Raw genomic sequence first — 22462 nt, forward strand, 5'->3', positions numbered from 1 at the left:
TGTGGGACTAACTGGAGCTTCGGGTGAGGTCAAGGGACGTCCGCTCCACAACATTCCAGGACTTCATTAGAAGAATGGTCCAAAATTTCCGTTGATGGCTATCGTACGCAAGTGGAAAGTAGGTCCCGTAGAATTGCAGCAGTCATCGAAACGAAAGGTGGTCCTACGTCTTATTAAGGTGTGCGCCGTGACCCACAGTGTGAGAAACAAACAGTGTTTGTTTCTCACACTGTGGGTCACGTGAGACTTCATTCGGGTGAGACTTTTGCTCAGTTTATGTTTATTGGAGACTTGAAGTAGCTTGAAAAAATTTCCATGCTCGGTTTTTAGAGCTGCGTTTCCGAATTATGTAAAAGATTTAAATCATTTACATAAATTAAAAAAAAATAAAGATTTAATCTAATTTAATTAAATTATTATGTTTCTAAATCTAATTTAAGCACTTCCGTTATTAATTATGGTTCGTAATGTTCATTAATATTCCTACTTCTCAGTTAATCTGTGAAAGGTAAAAAACTGCTGTCGAAAACAAGAAAATATGCTAATTTAAGAAATTTGATGATAAATGCCTTTTTTCAATCTTCTTCCATTGAATTTAACAACGAAGTTAATCGTAAAAACGATTTGATGCCTTTCTTAAATACGTGTAATCTGTGGAAGCACAAGAAAAGCTAAGGATAGTCTTTTTTAAAAAAAGTACAAAAATAATTTTCCGGCAAATTCCTAATTTCCTTCTGATGTGTTCTGAAGAGGAATTCTTGTTGATTATAAATCTTAAATACTCAAATTTGCAGATCCCTCAATTACGTTTCCATTAAGATGCATTTATTTTGTAGATCTTTATCTGATTAGATTACTTTCAAGAACTATAATCGTAGTCTTACTAGGACCGCGTTCATTTCCTCTGCTCTCCTTCTCTCTCTCTCTCTCTCTGATCTCGTCTTAGCATTCCTTCCAGCTCTTCCCTGTCTGTTCAGAAGAGTGCTGTGTCATCGGAATATCTCAGGTTGCTAACTCACTTTACACCAATCTAATTCCTGACTCAAGCTGATCAAATGCCATATGCACGTAATGTAATTAGAAAAGTGGTGAACAGCTAAGAAGAAGGTAAGTATCCTTAATTCGCTCCCCTGCTCACCGGAAATCCAGTTAGTTTAATCCTAGAAGTGTTCTTATGGTGACCATTTTTACAATCTATGGCTAAACTGTCACCCTAATAGTGTATACTGAAAGCCATTTCTTTCATTACAGCCGCGAGTGTGTGTGTGTGTGTGTGTGTGTGTGTGTCCTGGCAGATCTGTCTGTTTTGCTATGTGAATCTTCTAAGGGATGCACCATGTAGGAGTTCGCTCTTTCCCAGAGAGAGTTCGCTTCTACAAAGAATGAAGCTGATTTGCATTTTTGTATATTCGAGTCTTTCATTAAAGAACGTGTGTTGTTCCGGTTATGTAATGGAAAAATAACAAAAAAATTAGTAAACTGTGTGGTTTCTTTTCCATTCAGCGGAGCGCTAAATAGGGAGAAGATGGATTTGCGCTCTCTCAAAGTATCTGGTACTATTGCAATAGTTGAGAATTGTGATGTTACGTAAAATGTGGCAATAAGTAATGCCTGCATGCTTACTTTTTATGACAAACACTGGAGGACTAATTTCTTTCAAACGTCTTTACACAGATCGGTAAACATTCAAAATTTTTTTTGTCATTATCCATGGAAGAATCCCGATCCAGCAATGAATTACCTTTCCCATCTAGAAGACATTTTTCAACTTCATAGCAGTTGAAATACTTTAACAAAAAACTAGTATTAATCAGACAAAAATACAAAATGATTTGAAAAAACAAACAAACAAATAAACTTTAATTTGAAGCAAGGCTATGATTTTCACGATCCAAACTGTTGCGAGCATCTCTATTGCTACGAATAGCACAAATGTATCTGAACTGCTGATACGGAGCAGTTACTAATTTAATAGATTTTAAAAATCTATTGTGGGAATAGCGACGTTGAGGTAACAGCAATTAAAATCAGCGTACTATGTAAACGAAGGGCAATATTCCAATTCAAACCCCCCCATCTACTTTTGTAATAAGCAGAAAGAAGGGCAACATTTCAACTTTTATTCTCATTGCATAATTCTACATTAAATATGCTACAAAAAGCTGAATTTATTCGTGTCTGTCAAAAGCTAAATTTATCAATATCTGTCAACATCGTCACGTGAGTTTTCAAGCACCAATGCTCTTCTTGATGTTTTCCTATCGACGACCTTGTCTTTTATACCTGTTTTATCACACTGGAAAAAATAAAATAAAATACCAGTACGTAAGTTTTGACTTTGCGGCTGAGTGCTGAAGCGAAAGGTAAGCAGACCTTTATTCATTTTTATGGCATTCGTTTCAAATTTACGTAGTGTTCAATGCCAGGCGTTCACATAGCTCTGTAGTTATACTATTTTCGGTAATATATATTATAAAATTCTGAAAATATATTATATCGGACTTCCTGCATTACGAACTGAAGATTACCGATTAAACTCGGGGTTCAATGTAACGAAAGATTTCAATAAAGTCGGGATTGCTTAATTTCTTAACAAAATTACAAGCTTTCCTCGTATTTTGTTGAAAACATCCAATTGTCCGCGTTTGGTCGGTTATTTTGAGTATTTACCAACAGAATTATGAGGTTTCCATATAAAATATATTTAGAATTTGGTCTCAGTTTGAGAATTACAGCGGTTCTACTGGTGACAAGTGGTATCTTTAGAGGGAAAGGTCCATTTTCAGAGGCCAGAAGACGTACGACCGGGATGTGTTTATGCTAAGAATGGCGAGATGTGAGTAGACACGGAAAAGATCTGAACTTGTTTGGAGATCAGGGTGTTATGAAAGATAAGGACAAGCGAAGTGAGATATTTCTAAAGAAAAATCAGGCAGAAAAGTTTAACTTTTATTTAATAAATTTCTTCACTGTTTTTACAATTCTACAGTAATTCTATCTATTTCAGAATTTTTCTCAATATTTAAATTTTTCAATAAAACTAAGACCAATAAACGAAAGGTTTTAACTAATAATGTAAAATGATTAATCTTTTAAGTAAACCTTTCTGTGAAATATTCTGTCTTGCGGATTTCGGCATCGTGGTTAAATTATCTTATTATTTATTTTTATTTTTAATTTATTTTTCTTCGGACTTTTCACAAATTCTTCTAATATTTATGCGGAGTGAGCCATGCTGGTAAAAAAAAAGTTTAATGCGGACTCCAAGCTAAAACCTTATTTAGACGAACTAATTAGGAAAGCAGCTAAATACATTTTTAGTTTATTGGGTATATACTAAACAGGCGTTTATTATCTCTACGTTTCTTATGTGAATAAATAGTACGCAGAATTCAACACTGTTATTGAGTTTGGCTGCATTTCAAACATTCAACTGCAATTCTCAGGTAATAACAGAGGCAAGAGGAACTCAAGTCGCACGAAAGACTCCTTTGTTTTACTATTCGGAGAAGTTGAATAATGCTTACCAAAGGATCTATGATGTACCTGATGTAGTTAAAAGAGATAATTAAAAAGAGAACAAAAGGTTTTTTATTCGTTATCCATACGAGTAGTTCATGGACAATGGTTTATCCATCATTCAAAACGATTGTCGTAAGAGAAAGCAATCAGCCTTATCCACTTATCAAACACGTTACTTTTTTCAATAGATAACAGGGTTGAGTAACATTTCACCTCGCAACGGCAGGTTGCGAGAATCGTGTATTAAGAACGAGTCATACAAAATACGTGTGTACTTCAGTCTGTCGGTTATGCATAAAGCGAAACCTCAGTTGCGAGAGCAAAATTCCTCCCACACGTTACGAGACCGGCTAACTCATCTTCGACTGAAAAGCATTAATAAAGGTTATTATTGAGGTCAGTCAAATACAGTTCTATCCAACCAAAGGGCATCTTGGAGTCTCCTAGTTTCAATTACACCAACTTTATCCAGTAAAGAACAGATAGTGCTAATAAAACAACCGTACATTATAGAGGATAATTTAAAAAAAAAACTAGGTTATTTTATTTCCTCGCATCTTTTATATATATTTATATGGAAACCTCATTTTACATTTCCATCTGTAGAGCGATGTGCTGGAATATCAGTACGAAAGTTTTAACAGCTCATTTCATTCGCTCTACCTATATATATATGTTGCTGAGGTTATAGCCTTTCGGCTCTTTATGGGCAGCTATATATACTCCACCGTTGCCTTTCTTGTCGTACTATATCCTAAGACTGTGTCCTGTGAAATCAGGGTGGGCCGGCTTTCGGGATGAAAACCCCCGATAAAGTGGCGGAAAAAACCCTGCTGTCCTGTCCATGCCCAAGACCGGCTAACTTGGCAATGGCTGAGGAAGATCCTTAAGCTCCTCATGTCGCCAACGAGAATCGAACCTAGGACACTCCACACACAAATTATATATATATACATATACGCGTAAATGATCCACCTCGTAAAGGCCACAAGCCTTTATGAGGTGCCATGTGTGGGCAAGAGTTAAAGAAGAAAGGAGGAATATCTTCACATTTTGTTTGAATAGCTCAGGATAGTAATTTTTAGGGAAGGCAGAGTGAGAGAGAGATAGAGAGAGAGAGAGAGAGCGAGAGACTATTCAAAAGGACAGAAGTAGATGGAATGAAAGAGGAGTCTGGGAAGTTGGTTCAGTTAGTTTATAGATGGACTGTAAAAGTTGTTAATTAGCAGTGGCTCTTGTTCTAATGATTTTGAAGGAATTATCGAGGTCAATTCAGCAGAGCACTTTCTATGAAAGCATCTGTAGAAGAAGCACAGAGCTGAAACGGAACGTCTGTGAGAAAGATACTGAAGTGGATATGTGAGATGATTAATTAAACAGAGTGCCCTCTTCTGGATAGGATCAAGCAAACCTAGAGACTACTTTCGTGTACCAATACAAACATGGGAGCAATATTAGCGATTCATAACATTTTAGCAATAATTTGGAATATGTACAGAGTTAGCAGCTGCGAAAGTGAAGTAGTGTCTTGTGCGAAAAAGTACACCAAGATTTTTGGCTGCTGCAGAAGCCGTAGTTGAAATACGTTTGTGCCAGGGAAGTTCGGGGTATACGTCATTTCAAGAACGGAAATCTGATTTTGTTTAGAAATCTCAGTATGACTGAAAGTAAGGGAGGGATGCGAGCTCTTTCTTGTGAGAGATCAGTCAGCACTGCGTTTTGGTTGCATTGAAGTCTACAAGGTTGTCCTTATCCACTGGGATATCGTTAGGAGATCGGAGTTCAGGCGGCCGCTGGTCGTGGTGCATCTTGAGGTTTCTAATACTTCAGCACTACAAGGTTTGTCAAAGGAAAGGAGGAATGGAGCATTCCGTCATCAGCAAAGCTATGAATAGGATAGGATCGAACGCCTGTGAGAGCAGGTTATTTATATACAAGAGGAAGAGGAGAAAGAAGGGAATTCTCTGGGATACTTCTGCATTGATGGAGAAATCTGAGGAGAGGAAACCGCCCACCATGATACTTAGCAACCAGTTGCAGAGTGTAGAAGGCAGGCCATAGGATGGCAATTTGCTAAGTATACCCCTGTGCCAAACCCGATCGAATGCCTTTGAAATGTCAAAGGCAAACATTTGAGTTTTTCCAAATTTTTCCATGGCTTCATTCCAGACGGGGGTGGTGAAAGCAAGAAGATCAGTTGTAGATGGCGAGTGGCGGAATCTGTTACTGCGGGTCACTGATTAGTTGGTAGGTGGTTCAAGAGTTGGTTGATGATGACCTTGTCCATAATTTCAGAGAGAAGTGACAGCAATTGGACGGTAGTTTGTTGGACCTTTATCACGTTTCTTTGGGAGGGCTGTGTATGGGCCTGTTTTCATATTGTAGGGTAGATGCCAGTTGAATAGGATAGATTGAGTAGGCGATACAAGGTAGGTGTTATTTCTGGGGCAGGCACAATTTTTAACACAGAAGGTGGAATACCATCAGGACCAGATGGCTTGTTTTTGTTCAGGTTACTAAGGATTGTTTGGATTTCTTTATGAGTGATATGGGAAAGCTGTTCTTGTGAGAGTGGAGGGAACTTTGCCCAGGTCGTTAATGCAGGAATTGAAAGAGAAGAGTGATGCCAGTAATTGTTTTTAGGTGAAGTAACTACGGTACCATCCGGATGTAGAGTGGTGAAAACGTAGGTGGGCAAAAGGTACTCCCAGTGGCCTCGACAAAGGGGGGAGATAGAAGCAGTGACTGCCTTTGGGAAGGATGCGAGTTTGCAGCATTTGGCCTTTCAAAGTTCTGATTTGATTTAGTAATGATTCTTTTACAGCTGTTGAGAGCTGCAGCATAGGCAAAGTAAACAGCTGGCGTTTTGGTATCGAACCGTTCGTGGTATACAGAGGTTTTTTTTATTTTACTACGGTGGCACATTTTTAGAACGAAGACTTGGATGGTAGTTGAGGATTTGAATAAGGGATGAAAGTCTTCATTTATGTGATGGTGATTTCTGTTATTAGGTCAGAGGATGTCTTTGGATTACAGGAACTAAAGCAGTAGTTGGACTTGGGAAGGAGGAATAGAAGCCACAGAGGTCGTCCAATTTCGCGCCCTTGTATTCCCAAAGAACAAGAGATTGAGAACTGGTGTTTTAGTTACATTAAAGTCTGTGAGTGAAGGCTGTTATGTGACAAAAGAGATTTGTATGAGTTTGTAGGGAATTGACATCCACAGTATACTTAGAAGGGGAGCCTGTTAGAGGTTAAGCTCGTATGCAAATTGAAGGGAAATGTCAGGTATTCTGGAAGGAAAATTGATGATCTATGATGGGTCATTGCTAATGGCAAGCCCCGTTATCCCAGTCTGCTTGATTGATGAAACTGGAGCTAATATAAATTGTGGAAGCTGAAGTCCCAAGCAGGATGACCTCACTTTTGGGATATTTTGACTGTAGAAAGTTGAGCTTAAAGAGAGATAATTGAAAAGGTCAGAGTGGTTAACGAAGTTTGTGGAGCGATAAACAGAAAGCATATGAAAAGGGCAAATGGTTTGATAGGGACATTTTGAGCCAAAGTGGATCAAACAGTGGAGATTCGTGGTCTTGCCATCTCTCGTATAGTGTGTCAGTTCTGATTAATGCACAAGTGTTGACCTTGTGGCGTCAAGAATTGTGTAATGTGTAGTTTCGGCAGTTGAGATGGACAGTCGTTATTGAGGTTAAAATTGGGGTTCTGTTAGGAATAGTAATTTTGTTTTAGACGATTGTAGGTGGTGGAGCACACATCGTTTGATGTTGCTGCTTAGGTGAAGTGGATGTGGAAATTTTTTTTTTATAAGAATTAATTGTTGTTGGCTGGCCAGTGCATTAAACAGGGGCAGGCCTGCGGAACCATTTTACTACTGTGCCTTCTAATGGGATAGAGTACGGGCCCCTTCAGTGTGATTGGTATTTCATTGAGAATATCATTCTTGCCCCATTTGGGAAGAGAGAGTAGGAAACAGAATCCTGAACACTAGCTCTAGAGACAAACATGGCTTTAGTCACTTCAAGTCTCTAATAAGCAAATTTCATATATAACTGAATATTCAAAGTATTCTACTATTTTCAGAATTGCACGGCACAATGGAGCTCCGAGGAAAAGTCGCCATCGTCACAGGAGGTGCTAATGGAATAGGGAAAGCAATTTGCGAGGCTCTTGCCAATCATGGTTGCAAGGTAAGCTCACAAAATTTTATGTAACAGGAAATTGTAGTAAAGCAACTGAGTATTTAGTTATTTTTAAAGTGGATGTTTTAACAATAATGCTAAATATATTTGTACTGAAATAGAAGAATTTTTGTTTCAAACGAAGATGGCTTGAAATCAAAATAGTTTCGATTCTTTGCTGAAAGATTATAGGGTGCGTTTATTTTCCTTATTTGCTAGTGGGAGTTCTTGTGTAATACATAGCAAAGAAATCTGAATTCCGGCCAACACAATTATTTTATTTGTTTAGTCATTTTCAAGGAAAACGAGCCCATCGGGTTATTGAACTTGAGGCAATAGGAACATAAACAACAAGGAAAAGTATATTTCCCATCGGATTTTCTGTATACAATTAGACTACTTAATAACAAGTAATAGGCAAGTTCACTTGACTCTTATGAATCCAGTTTTGACAACGATTGGGCGATCTCATAATCACAAATTACTCGAACTGCAAAACTTATTATTTTTTTTTTAATTTAAAAAAAAGATTTTTATTGATTACAAGTAAAGAAAACACCGACTATAATGGTGAAGAAATCAGTACGAATTTATAATTTACGGAAGTTCGAAGAGGGTTAATGTTCAATGTATATACAAAAACCATTCGATAAATAAAAATGAAAATAATTAAAAGCAATGGCGACCATTAATGCATTGATATAGTTCCATCACATATAGTATAGAAGTAAGCTATACAGAGGATTCTTACTAACAATGTAGTATACAGTAATATATATCGTAGATATATGAAATATGCAGATGTATACAAAATCACCCCCCCCCACTTTACACACTGATTCTCCACATTTGGCCCTACAGAATTCGCTTATTTCGGTTGTAATCAAAACCAAAACAAACCCAAAATTTACCAGAAATCTTCGAAGATTCGCTACTAGTTTGAATACAAACAAAACAGTTTACATACAAATTCTTACGTGGTCATATCCGTACTCTGGCTCATCGATCATTGTGGGAGAAATCTTAACTTGTATCAGGCGCACTTTTGATAATGGTTAACAAATGTGTACTTGCGTCATTGGATGTGGAGATTCCTGTTATGGTGAATGATCAGGCTTCTCCACACAGGCAGTCAATTGTGAATATCCGGAATCAAATTTAAGGAAAGAAAGAAATCGATTTAAGTAACAAAAGATACTTTAAAAATGCTTTTAGCTGTGCAGCTATGAAACAAATATACACTCAGTGACCAAAATATTCGGAGTGTTATCCTAATAAATGGAAACTACCAGAAACAGGCGAGTGACGATAATGCAGAAAGCAGCTTATTCAAATCGGCAGTAGACTGCCTCGAAGCAACACTCAAGTGCAATCGTAATTAATAAATCCTGTGGTCTGAGTAACTTCTAAGACCATACATAGTGGCATAGTTGGTTATTACCACAGAAGCAATTAACGTTTCGAGGGTATAATGTTTGCAAAGGTGTGGTTTGTTGTCAGTATTCTGTGATTAAAAAAAAAACAACAAGGATTTCTGGGAAAAAAAAAAAACGTCCGCAATTCTCGCATGAGAGCAGCTGACTCTGCTTCAAGTGTTATATGTAAGATTTCAGTAGGGAAAAACCTTACACTTCTAAATGATAGGCTAACACATCCTCAGATGAGTTAATTTGTAAGTTGTACCAAACACAGACGGAACTCGTTTAGCCGTATCGACAACTGATGATGATCATCAATATCGGGTGAACTACGGAGTATGAACACTTATGATGCTGCAACAAGGAATTAAGTGTTTATCTAATAGGGTTAAGCGTTAGTGTAAAAGTGCGTCTTTAAAATACAACTGAAGAGTTAATAAGTAGGACAAGGTTTTCAGTTAAAAATAAACGGGGTTTTGTAAATCACACATGATTATTGAGGTTGAATCCGCTAAGGTTGGAACTGAGTTCTTCTACAAATATTTTTGAAAAGAATATGGAATTTTAATGGTTGTAAGCAAGACGTAGTAGTCTTCAACCATCCTAGTAGTAAATAAAATGTTATTATATTAATTATTCTTATAAATTTATGCGATTTCGTCACATTAAAAAAAAGCAAATCTTATCTCATCTTGTTCTTAAGATGTTAAGTGTTAAGTTTGGACACGATACGTTCAAACAACTTAGTTTTATCATAAGCATAAATCATGTCAAGATAGAGCCGATTATTTCAATCTGCCTAGGTGTGCCAATTGGAGATTCTTAGACAGGTGGCAGATTTCCCTATTTTCGGGGACGAAACACCCAAGTTTCTGGAAGTAAATCCTTGATACATTCATATAACATTGGCCTAGTGTTAGTTGAAAACACCTTATAAACGTTCTCCGCCTCCTAGATGATATCCGAATACAGATCTCTAATCAAAAAATTTTGTACCGCCGATACAAAACGAGGCTACTTAAGCTCTTTGTAAAGATAATCTCGATAATTCAAAGTGAAAGAAAACATTTCACTTCAACGAAATGATAGCCATCCTCTTTACTGAGGAAAGACTGTCTTGTATCAATATAATCTGTCCTGTAAATTCACAACGTGAGAGGGAATTTTGTAAAAAATAAAAATAAAATAAAATAAGGGTATAAAATCACCTTCGATTTCGAAGGTGATTTGTACCTTTATATGCCAACAGATTATTTCTTTTTTTCATAGAAACAAAATAAATATTCGATGTTAATTTAGGTGTGTATAGCAGACGTGATCGTGGAGAAAGGTCAGTCCACTACTGCCGAGATCAATGAAAAACACGGAAAAGGAACTGCAATGTTCGTGAAATGCGATGTCACCTCCGACGAGGAATTCGAAGGTAAATAATGCTTTAGCTATTTAATTGTTTTTTTTTTTTTTTTTTACTAAATAACAAATTGATAAAATACACACACGGACAAAGAAATTAGCGCACCTGGAAGAAAACATGGTACAACGGCGAAACTAAGCAAATAGCTAGAGTGCGGGGTGGTATGCAAATGATCCAAGTTTGGTGCGATTGAGTATGCCCACACACCCTGCTGTGGTGTTGCAAGCACGAACCGGCAGCCTTATAAAGCCAGCGTGTAGTCGATAGCCGATTAAAGCGAAAAGCACCGGCCGACGCAAGCCAGAGTACAGAGTGACAATAATGTCGGGTAGATGCCAGAGACATCGATTTAAGCAACTTACGGACTTTGACAGAGGCATGATCATCGGCCTGAAAACCGGAGGGTGGTTGGCACGTCGTATAGGCGTGCACATGAACCGTTCTGACCATCCGACAGTGTTGGGAGCTGTGGACACGTTCCGGCACTTCCACATGGCAGAGCGGCACCGGTTGGATCAGGAGGACCAACGCTAGAGAGGTTCGACGGATCGTGCGGCAAGCACGGAGGGATCCCACGGTGACCAGGTCCACTATACAGGCAGATGTAGGGGCTCCTGTGTGCCCATGAACCATTTCCCGACGCCTCGCGGAGGCAAATCTACGATCCCAACCACCTTACGTGTGCTCCCATTACCACCGCAACATCGCTGACTCCGTTTGCAGTGGTGCCAGGCGAGAGTAACGTGGAACGCCACAAACTGGCGATGTGTGGTCTTCAGCGATGAGTGCCGCTTCGTATTGGGGATAGATGATCATCGTGTCCGGTTGTGGAGGACCCCTGGTCAAGGACACAATCCCGACCTCGCTATCGAGCGCCGCACTGCAGGCATTATGGTCTGGGGGAGCCATAGCCTACGATAGCCGATCACCCCTCGTAATGGTACGTGGCGCATTGACGGGGCAGCGGTATGTCGACGACATCGTACGGCCCCCACGTTTTCCCATTCGTGGCCGGGATACCAGGAGTACTATACCAGCAGAATAATGCCCGTCCGCACATGGCTCTGGTTGCCCAGGCCTGCCTACGTCGTGGACAGACACTTCCATGGTCTGCCCGCTCCCCGGACTTGTCCGCTATCGAGCATGTTTGGGAGCAGCTGAAACAGCAGCTCCCACCATGCCACAATATCCGGGATTTGGAGCACAGCATCCAATACGTGTGGGCCAGTCTGCCGCAGGACAACATCAGGCGTCTATTCGCCACCATGCCGGACCGTATTGCAGCATGTAACTCCCCACGAGGCGGTGCAATGCGCTATTGATGATGACCGGATTGTGTACCACAGATCCCTTTGAAATTGTCCTTCAGCTCTATTTTTTGCCATCATATGCATCACTCGCCTGTATCATTAACCAATAAAATTTAAGTTGAATCCTATGCTTCCTTCTTGGTGCGCTAATTTCTTTGTCCGTGTGTGTCTTAATTTCTTATCAGTAGAGCAATTAGGGATGAGAAATAAGATATATAATAATATATATATATATATATATATATATATATATATATATATATAAATACTTGCTGTAATAGTGGAATCATGCATACAGAGGAGTAATTATTCGGTTTTTTTTCCTTTTTCATCTGAAGGTGTGTTTCAGGAGGTGATGGCAAAGATGGATCGGGTGGACATTCTCGCTAACAACGCTGGAATATGTTCAGAAAAGAACTGGCAAAAGATGGTGGATGTTAATCTGGTAAGTAATGTTTGATGTTGCTTTCAACCACGAAAGGTTGATTTGTAAACCTTGTAATACATTCGTGCCGTGTTAAGGGTTTTTATTGATTTATTTTGAATTTTCTACATATTTATTTTTTACATATAACTTTTTGATTTCACTTCACGCCTCTAATAAGCTGGGTAGTGGTCTCACACGGCCGATGAAATTCATCTCTGTCTAAAGACAATCACAAGCATCCATGTGCACAGCAGGATTCGAACCGACAGCCCGTCGGTTGGAGAGTGGATACGCTAAGCACTTGGCCAACCAGAATGGCATAATACTAAATATATGAACGTTATGAAAGCACTATTGGCAGGTCTCATCTGTTAAGTTTAAATGTGCTCTTAATAGAAAGTCTCTTTCACAGTTATCTGAAACAACACGTTCATAAATCTAACAGAGAAGATTGGGTCTCGGATGTCTACAGAAATTAATAAGGGATCGTCATCACTACCTAGACGCCCAATGTGATAGTAATTATTCGACCTTGATGGAGGAATTAAACCTGTCCTAAGGGGCGAATGCGGAGGAAAGAAGGGAATTTAAGCCTAATGGAAGATAACGATTAGGCCATATCAAATTGGAATTTTGTTGTAAAAAAAAAACAACTTACACGAAATATTAACAGAATTCGGGAGTGCTACCTGGGAATCTTCACTGCATAATGGAAGTAATCACGCTAATACAAAATCCACAACGCTCGGATTTATTAATCCGACAACACGTGTTCACGAACAAAAAGTAGATATGCCTACCTGCTACTTATGATCCCAAATGATTAAAGATGTTATCGATTTCCTTCTATTATTCATTAGATTTGATCTGATTCCAGTGTTTGATGAAAATTTAGGTATTAATTTTTTTATAAAAAGTAAATATTAAATTATGCAAGAATATCGCATAATATGTTTATTTAAAAAATATTCTGGTCTTTTAAATGAATTCCAAGCGCAATGTTTTATGAAAATAACTGGTCGGATACATTTAGACATTCAATTATATAAGATGGTTTGAAGGAAATCTTGTCTAAATCTATTCCGTGAAGTAATTTTCATAAAACTCCTCAGCCGCCTGAATCAGTGAACAAGTTCGCAAAGAAATCATTTGTAAGGAGACGCAATGGAATTTTGGAGTTCCGATAACTATAAGCAACAACCATATTAACTAAATTGTTAATTAAAGCATAATTTGATTACAGATTAAATATAGCATATGGATAATTTTATAATTTACACTAAACTGCACTACAATCACCATTATTTACAGATAAAATTACTTTAATGATATAGATAGGAAATTTGTTGACTTGTATGGAAGGTATTAATACTTACAGGACAGTCTTTTAAAAACCATCTTCTCAAAGGTAATTAGGCGACTTGACCGGAAGATATTATGAATTATTATTATTAATAGTAGTAGTAATATTTGAATACAATGATTTAGGTCGAATGGATAGATGCAGTTTGCTGAAGATGTTAGTACTGTTGTGAGTTTTGTATATAAACGTATATGTGAACAAATATTTAAAAAATGAAAAAGAAAGATCTAAGAAGATGGAGGAAAAAGAAAATCTGTCAATGTGAACTTAGAGAAGCTAACCCATACGAACAAACCAGCCAACAGGGAGTGCGTTGGGAGGTAAATTTTGTATACTTTGTACATCGGCGGCACAGCGGCAGTTAGAAGGAATAAGCTTGATGCGCAAGTCAACTAAAGCTCAAAAGAAAACAGATCATAAATCTGGAGATCGCAACATTATCAAAATGTAAGAGGGAGCAAAGTAAAGATCTTTCTTTATAGAAATAAACAGGACTGTTTTCATATCGTTGAAGTTCACTCGCACTCTGAGAGGATCTATTTAAGATATTGGTTAAGGAATATCTTGAAGCTTGAATTATTTGAGTACTCCGTACAAGGTTTCTAGAATGAAGAAGATTGGAGAAAATTGTCGTCAGCAAAACTACGGAGAGGCTTTGCATTTAGAGAGAGAGAAGAAACTCGATGTACAGAAGAAGAAGAAGAGCGTAGGCCAGAGGCCCGGGCTATTCCTGCACTATTCATATTTCGGTCTGTATCTTGAGAAGCTCCAAAATACTAAAAATACTATTTTTCTATATCCCGAAGTATCAGTTGTGGGAAGCTTTCCGATTCTTGCGATACATCATTCGCTCATCATCTGAGATATTTTATCCCTTGGAGAATTTTGGTTTTCCCCTCTTATATATAAACCGACGTGGAACACATTTTTCGTAGTATGACATGTAAGTTATACATAAAGTGGAATTTGTGGTAATTCGTGCAGTTCATAAGGTTTCTCCATGTGATGAACTGAAGGCTTCTGGAAAGTCAATAATAGTAATAAATGATTATTTAATACACACACACACACACACACATACATACATACATACATACATACATACGAGTAGAAGTCATAAATAAAATTTATTGTTAATACTATATGATGCACTTTTTGAAAAGAGAAGTCAATTTTGTTTGTTAAAAGTAGCATCCCCCCCACCGTATTCATAATGTATATTTACATAGACGTATTTGTCTTCCATCACCCCAAAATGGACCCCTCTTTATAGGAAAGTACAAATTCAAATTCCACCCTATAACTGTCTCTCTCTGTTATTTTCAGAAAGGTGTGGTGCGTGGGACTCAGCTGGGATTGCGATTCATGGGAAAAGACCAAGGTGGACATGGTGGAAGAATAATCAATACAGCCTCCCTGGCAGGTAATACTAACGAAATTTGACATTTTTCTGATGTCATTCAAATTCTTACTCAAGTAAAAATACAAGGAAACCACATTCCTTTCAAATTCCACAAGGAAATTTTGAACACCTACTTAACAAATTAAAAAATTGAGGCAGTGGTAGAATGGAAAATCGAAAATCCAATAAATCCAGCATTCAAGCTCTTTAAGTCTTTGAATTCATCCAAAAATTTAACGACACTTCTATTCTCAATTAATTAAAAAAAATAATATTTGCAGGCATAGACAAGCGCCTTTTGTCAATGGCCCATTATCAAATATTCCAAATGCTTAAAAAAAATCAGCTAACGCCTTTTATTCCCTTATAGGGAGTAGGCAAGACCATTATACCCTATCTAGCTTTTGGATACTGAGTGGGCAGTTCAATCTCCACCGGTAGCCAATCGGAGATAGCTGGCCCATGTCTATCACTAATTACAGCAGCCACTGATGAAGAGGTTGGCAGACAAGTGCTGCCATCTCTTGATATCTAACCCTAACAAGATATGTTACTGTCTGAAATAATGTGGGTACACATTATCTTGAGTTTATGGAATTATTTTCTTGAGTTTATGGAACCAAAAACTCGAGTTTCTGTGAGGAAAAACTCGCATGCCCATGTCAGGGATCGACTAACTCGGGAATCGGCCGAAGAAAGGCTTAGAAAAAGTTCCTCTAGTCGGCGACTAGACTCGAACTTAGTCTGACTTCGAGCGACCAAGTGCAGAGGACACAAGCGACACTTCTCACTGAGCTACACAGACCAAATGCTTTTAATTGACTTGTTATCCATAAATACTACCACCAGTATTTCCTTTTCTCACATATTTCTAGATAGTTATTATACGGAGCGCAGAGATGCTCAACTCAAAGAATTCCACTTTGAAATGTTCAACTAAAGAGTTGTCGAAATCAGCCGCTTCATAGCAAAATTCAGTTAACTTAAAAGCTACTTCAGAGGAGGGAAGGAGGGAGAGTCAATTAAGGGAAGTGGCAGACTGAGAGGGGAGCCAAGAGGCCCCAAAGAAAAAGAAAAAAACTAGAAAAGTTTCAAAAAATCTGAGATAAAGAGTCAAAAGACTTCACTTCGGCGATGCAAATACTAAGAACAGTGATTAAAGCTTCTCCACCTTTACTACGAGTTGCCACGGCAAGTACTACTTGGCTTACGCGTGGACTCGCCAAACCTTTATAGGTTTTAAATTCGGCATGGAACTGTTAGATTTTCTATCTTAGAGTTTCTTAATCGACTAAGAAATAATGTTGGAGTCAATATCCACTTAATTTGAATAATTTTCAAAAAATCTTTTCCTAATTAAAATTCTTTTTTTTTATATTTATGTTGTGTCGTGTCTTCTATTTCTATACTAATTATGAATTAGCGATAATTGCAGATGCCCAGTCATAGGTCGTATGAGATACGTAGTGTGTATTCGCAAATCGTCTGCTATACTTAGAACCCCATCCCTTCCAGTTTAAATCCTGAGTGCGCTACTGGTTAGAATATATATTTAAGTAGATAATCAGTTATTAAACACGATAAGTGCTGTTCCGAAAGAAATATTTCAGATTCCAGTTTTGATTTTTTGAAAGTTAATAAGATATTAAGAGCTGGAGTTGACTTTCTATAGACTCCAAAGTACAGACAATTAAGTAGTATCGTTTATATGTCGCGTGCGTGTATAATATCTGTGGTATACGTAGAAGACTCTAGTGGATCCACGAATTATATTTAACGAACTGTGCCCCCCCCCCCGTAGATGGGATCATCATTTTTAAGGGAAAGGACGAAATTATACCAGGATCACCTCATATATAAAAAGTTCGTGTACTTTTTTTTAATGCCAATAACAAGCAATGCCGAAAGAAGGCAAAATGTCGAGAAATAAACGTAAATCCATTGATAAATGGAAATGAGAAACCTTCACCCCTACAGTGTTTCATTCAGAAAGTGTTCAAAATAACCTTCGTTTGCTTGCAACACAACTGTTTTAGGCTTCTGATTGGTAGTCTCAGCAGCAGAAAATTTCTGGCTAGTGTCTGATGGTACTGCATGCATGTTCAAATCCTGCACTTTAAGAACATTCCCCACTGGGAGTAGAGTACACCAATAATTTCAAGTTGCCTCACACACCAGAACAAAGAATTTTGATCAGATGACCGAAGCTGGTGTAATTGTTTAATTAATTAAGCAGGCAAAATGTTTGTTGCCAGATTTCTCAAGAAGTCAGGGTACGAAGGTATTGCAAGTGTATTTAGCACAGTCGTATTAAAATCTGTCTCTAAGGATTCTACCCGTACGTTCATGGTAGGTATCATTGGACAATTCTCACTAAATAACTTCATGTGGATTTTGATTGGCGCCCACTGCTTGGAAAGAAGTCAATGGACACCCTCCCCCCCATAGGCAAGATGCATCGTGCCGTGAAACAAGTTACTCGTTTGTAGTCAGTATAATGTGGAGGAATACGATGCTCCCAAGACAGTACAACTGTGTCCGGATGAAATGGCTGCGAGAAGGGAACTGACAGAGTTTGAAAGAGGCATTGTGATAGGATGCCACGTTCGGAACATTGTTGACATGTGATAGCCGAATTTTTCAACAACCAGTGATACTGTACTCTGATAGAAGCGAAGGGAGTCAAGTGCAAATATTTACCGCAGTAGACGCCCCATCACACGCACCAAACATGACTATAGGATGCTACGAATAATATGTAAAAGCCATCATTCGTCAGCCAAAACTTATACTACGGAGTTCTGGGCATCAACTGGAACACGAATCTATGCACAAAAAACATTCAGAAGCGAGACTCACAAGATGGGTTTCCATCGTAGGAAATATGCAATATGTACGTCCCACCATGTAGCGTCGTCTCTTTAGTGGTGCCAAGAGCGCATACAGTGGTGTGGAATCTTGAAAGATTTGTTATTGAACGACGAATCACTTTACACCTTCAACGGAGCAGATGGCCGGGTGTGAGTGGTGTTGCCGAAACCCGGCGAACGTCTCTTATTAGAGTGCGTAATCCCAACTATTCAATTCGGAGGTAGCGGTGTAATGGTACGGGTCTGTTAGTTTGACCTCGGACTTCTGTTTGCGATGCCACGAATATTGAACTCAGAAAGGTCCTCTAAGTTATTTATGGGAACGTCAAATACCATCCTCCATGAACAGTGCTTCGTCTGTGAAAAGCACTCGAGAGAGAGAGAGATCGTTTGTCCAACCTATACCTGTAGAATCTGCATACAAAACACTACTCGAGGACTTGCATTTCTAAGTAGGTATTTCTGAAGTTTCCTTTAGTTCAGTTTTCTTCAGTTTCCCATTGCAAAAAACTGAAGAAAATGGACATTTCTGTAGCTCAGTCAGTATCGGCGTGTGTCTCTTCTGTTTGGAAACGCCTTGTTTCCAAATCCCGTCCAGGACACGAAGAAGCGTTATAAGTGTTTTCACTTAAGGGTGAGTTAGTGATCTTACATGGACGTAGATGGATTTTTCCTGCTCAAAACAGGAACACTGCCCGTTTGAACACAGCAATTAACAGGACGTGATTCGGACATAATTTCAAATAACAGCATGAATCCAATGCCAACTGCCTTACTCACATTGAATCTGAAAGCAAGTCCAGGCGAATCCTGTATGAGATTCTGGTTATTTATCTCAAGTTATTTATCGAGTCGTGTCCATGGCGATGTTTCGAATAAAAGCACCAAAGTACCTCGTTATACTGCGTGTGTACTATTGCTGCGTAGTTTGAGGAGAATGTTGTGGGAAAAGGTTATTGGCCAGCAGAAAATGGTTATCTATAATAAGTCACCCCTGAAATTAATTTGAAAATCAGGTAGGATTCATGCAAAAAACAGCGAAATAACAGTTATTAAAGAAGACTGGTTCGAAATACTTGACTCATCTGATATCAAACTGGTGGAGGGTGTACTAATAAAAGTTACAAAAGAAGCACGTTAAATTTAGCTTTTTACACTGATCTACTATTTATTTTTAATACAATGCAATATTTAAGGTATTTGTATATATATAAATGGTTGATGCTCTCTTGTTTTTCTGGATGAGAATTCCATTTTTATAAAACGACACTTAAGATTCCTTAAATTCAGATTCCTATTAAACCCTTCAAGGATTTTCGTAGGAAAGTGAAAATGCTTACAAAGCAAACGTTTTAATTTATTTTTAGGTTTGATTCCATCTCCTAAGCATGCAGTCTATAGTGCAACTAAGTATGGCGTGATTGGAGCGACCTACAGTTTCGGAGTAAGTAGTTCAATATGTAGACATTTTCAAGTGTTTATTTATTCATCAATCTATCAGTAAACTGCAACCCGTATTTCATTAGAAATATTTGTAAATTAAATTAAGAACATACACGTTACAGACAAAAATACTGTAGGGTTGTATGTAGTTTGAGAACTGAACACTAGGAGAGACGGTTGGATGTATTTAGCGAAGTAGAGTAGAGTGCCCTCTTGCAATGAGTAATCGGACCCCTTGGAGGTGTTACATAATAATAATAATAATAATAATAATAATAATAATAATAATAATAATAATACTAATCTTGAAATTTCCATAGGTGACAAGAAGTGCCAAGTTTTCACATAATATTATCAATATTCTAAGATTATATGTCAGTATTGTTTAATTCAAAAATATTTAAAAACAGCATTTTAAAAAAAGATTTGCTTGGATTAGAATCGAGCTTTGTTAAAGATCAATCTATGATGATGTAACTTTCTAATTAAACAGCAAAAGAACACACGTAAAAATAGGACCACATATCTCCAATCGAGAAAATGATAAGTGAAATGATGGAAGAAAGATGAAAATTGCAGAATCCAATAAAGATATAATCAGTCTAAACAAAACAACCTGTAAAATGGCGTAAGCTAGATGCAGAGGTGAAGCTGTGGATAACAAAAATAATGGAATTTGTGTCTAGGACTATGATCATTTTTTTAAGCGAGATGTTTGATGTGGCACACGATGTCGCTGACTTTGCTAGAAAAAATTTAGATTTAGGAAAGGGCATGAAGTAGGCATGTAAAATAAGAAATCAAAATTTGCGATGGGTGAAGAGTGCATTAGGAGTATGTGAAACCCAAGAAAAATCCAAAGTTTTTAAAGAAATGTGGAACGGATTGGCAATTTGATGGTATGAAGATGATGAAGATGTACTGTTTGAAGGATGTTCGACTATAACAATAGTAATGAGCGTGATAATAATGATACGCGTTTTAAGGCAAACCTCACATGATATTTCCCTGTGTTTTTTTTTAATAAAGTATTTGTGAAATTTTGCTTCATAAGATTCAGGTGAATGTGGATTTATCAAAATAAGACAGAACGATATGATTGTGGTATACACCTCCATTCCGCTCAAAACTTATAAAAAAAACTTTATAAGTTTTTTTTTCTTTCCATCTGAATTTCCAGAGTTTCCTTAACGGAAAGTAGTCGAATTTTCCAAAATTATCTCAGTCGGTTCAGAAGAACACACACAATTTACAAACATAACATACTTCCACATAGCTCGAATTCGACCATAATTCCAACTGACCTACTACGATAACAGTGCAACTCAGAGTACAAGATCTGAGGACACTTCAGGATTCCAGACCGAAGTGTAAGCAGTCCCGAAAAATATCTTAATCACTCCCATTTGCAGCAATGACAGAAAGAAAAATTAACTAGGGGATAATAATGTGTAGTTCATCCTGAACTGTTTTTTTTTTTTTTGGAGGGGGGAGGGGTCGTATTTTTCATACAATACTAAAGTAATCGTACGCTATTATTTAAGTAAAGTGTTCTCAATATGACACTTATTAGCTGCTATCGTCGTGCAAAATTAATAGAAAACCAACATATTTTAACTGTTTTCTTTTTTTCTCTCTTTGCAGAGTGATTTTTACTTCGCCAAATCAGGAGTGTCGGTGTGCGCTGTTTGTCCAGGGGGAGTAGAGACCAATATGTACTGGGAAGGAATAAAGGAGTTCAGCAGTGAAGAGGTTGCATTTATAGAAAGAGAATTCCCAGTTATTCGGTAAGCCTTCGAGAGCTGAACAGTTTTACAGTGAGAGTGCGCTAAATGCAAAGTCAGTATTCTTTCAGAGAGCGTTCGATGGTGCTCAACCACCGAACGCTCAAAATATGCATTTTATATTCTATTTCTTGTTCTCATTATCATAAATCTTAAAGGTTATTAATGAAATAATGTTAAACAAGATAATATCTGAAACGGTGTATGTTTGCGGTACTAATCAAGTAATTTTACACATTAAAAATGCAGCAATTCACTTAATGAAGTAACTTGCCTTAACCATATTAAAACAATACTAATGAGATTTTTCACACATTTCATGTGATTATGCTATTCTAATTTATTATTTTTTCCAGTCCCTCTGATGTTGCCGAAGCCGTGCTGAAACTATTAAAGGATGGCAAAAATGGAGCACTTCTGAAAGTGGCCAAGGACTGCGTCGAATATGTGTGAGAGACATTTCTTCTTTTCCTAATGATGAAGGATTAAAGAAGAAATTTCCTTGTCTTATTATTTACTTTTAAAAGTAAATACGCATTGTAAGAACCACAAGACAAATTAGTATTTCTTTAGAATAATTAATTATTAAACATTAACCTCATATTTCTAATAAATTTAATTTTCAGTATTATCCAAGGAATTAATTTATTGTATTTCTACGATACTTACTGATTATTAAGCCCAAGCCCAATAAAGTTAAATTACATACAAGACATTAACATATTTTTGAATAACGTTATTAGTGGAACTTTCATAAAGGTAATAAAAATTACCTTTCACTATAATCTTGGCAACTTACTAATACAGTGTAATTGTGTAAATATACACTGGTAAATGTGGATAAAACGAACCGCTAACCTATTCTGCTTATGAGGCTACTGGTGTAGCGAAGTCACAAAGGAAGGGCTGCATGGACATGGCGTATAATGTATGGAACACGTGTTGTGTGTGCAAGTATTCTGAGGTAAAGATTAGTTTGCGAAGTATATTTGCGTGTAGTTAAATATGCTCATATCGATGATGTCGATTAGAATATTATTTAAAACCAATCCATGTTACAAATCAAAAATGTTATAGTAAAATAGACATTGAACTGATTAAAAAGTATGAATAGATTTTATATCAATTCGATCGAACGTTGAATTAACCTTCTAAATTTCCTATTTATGCACTTCTTAAACCAATACATTTCTCTCCCATAGTCTTTGATTCATACGATTATTCGGTAATCTAATCTTACGACTTCACTAGAATTATTTAGAAGTCTCAGGTGTCGAGTCAGTGGAACAACAGGCTTAAAGTATCTTGATG

General features: G+C 37.5%; 1 protein-coding gene across 1 annotated transcript; it reads left to right on the plus strand.

The window, feature by feature from the left end:
- The first annotated feature begins 2319 nt into the window (after nt 1-2319).
- On the plus strand, nt 2320-21752 carry LOC150096646 (15-hydroxyprostaglandin dehydrogenase [NAD(+)]-like). The gene is made up of 8 exons (XM_090408554.1): nt 2320-2363; nt 7623-7729; nt 10438-10561; nt 12201-12307; nt 14979-15075; nt 19292-19368; nt 21012-21154; nt 21508-21752. The coding sequence occupies exons 2-8, from the start codon at nt 7637-7639 to the stop codon at nt 21602-21604; spliced, it is 738 nt and encodes a 245-aa protein (XP_090264680.1). The 5' UTR covers nt 2320-2363; nt 7623-7636; the 3' UTR covers nt 21605-21752.
- The last annotated feature ends 710 nt before the right edge of the window (nt 21753-22462 follow it).

The sequence above is a fragment of the Typopeltis vanoorti genome, chromosome 18 (assembly GCF_054136105.1).
Source record: "Typopeltis vanoorti isolate ZY-2024b chromosome 18, IOZ_Tvanoo_1.0, whole genome shotgun sequence".
NCBI lineage: Eukaryota > Metazoa > Arthropoda > Arachnida > Uropygi > Thelyphonidae > Typopeltis > Typopeltis vanoorti.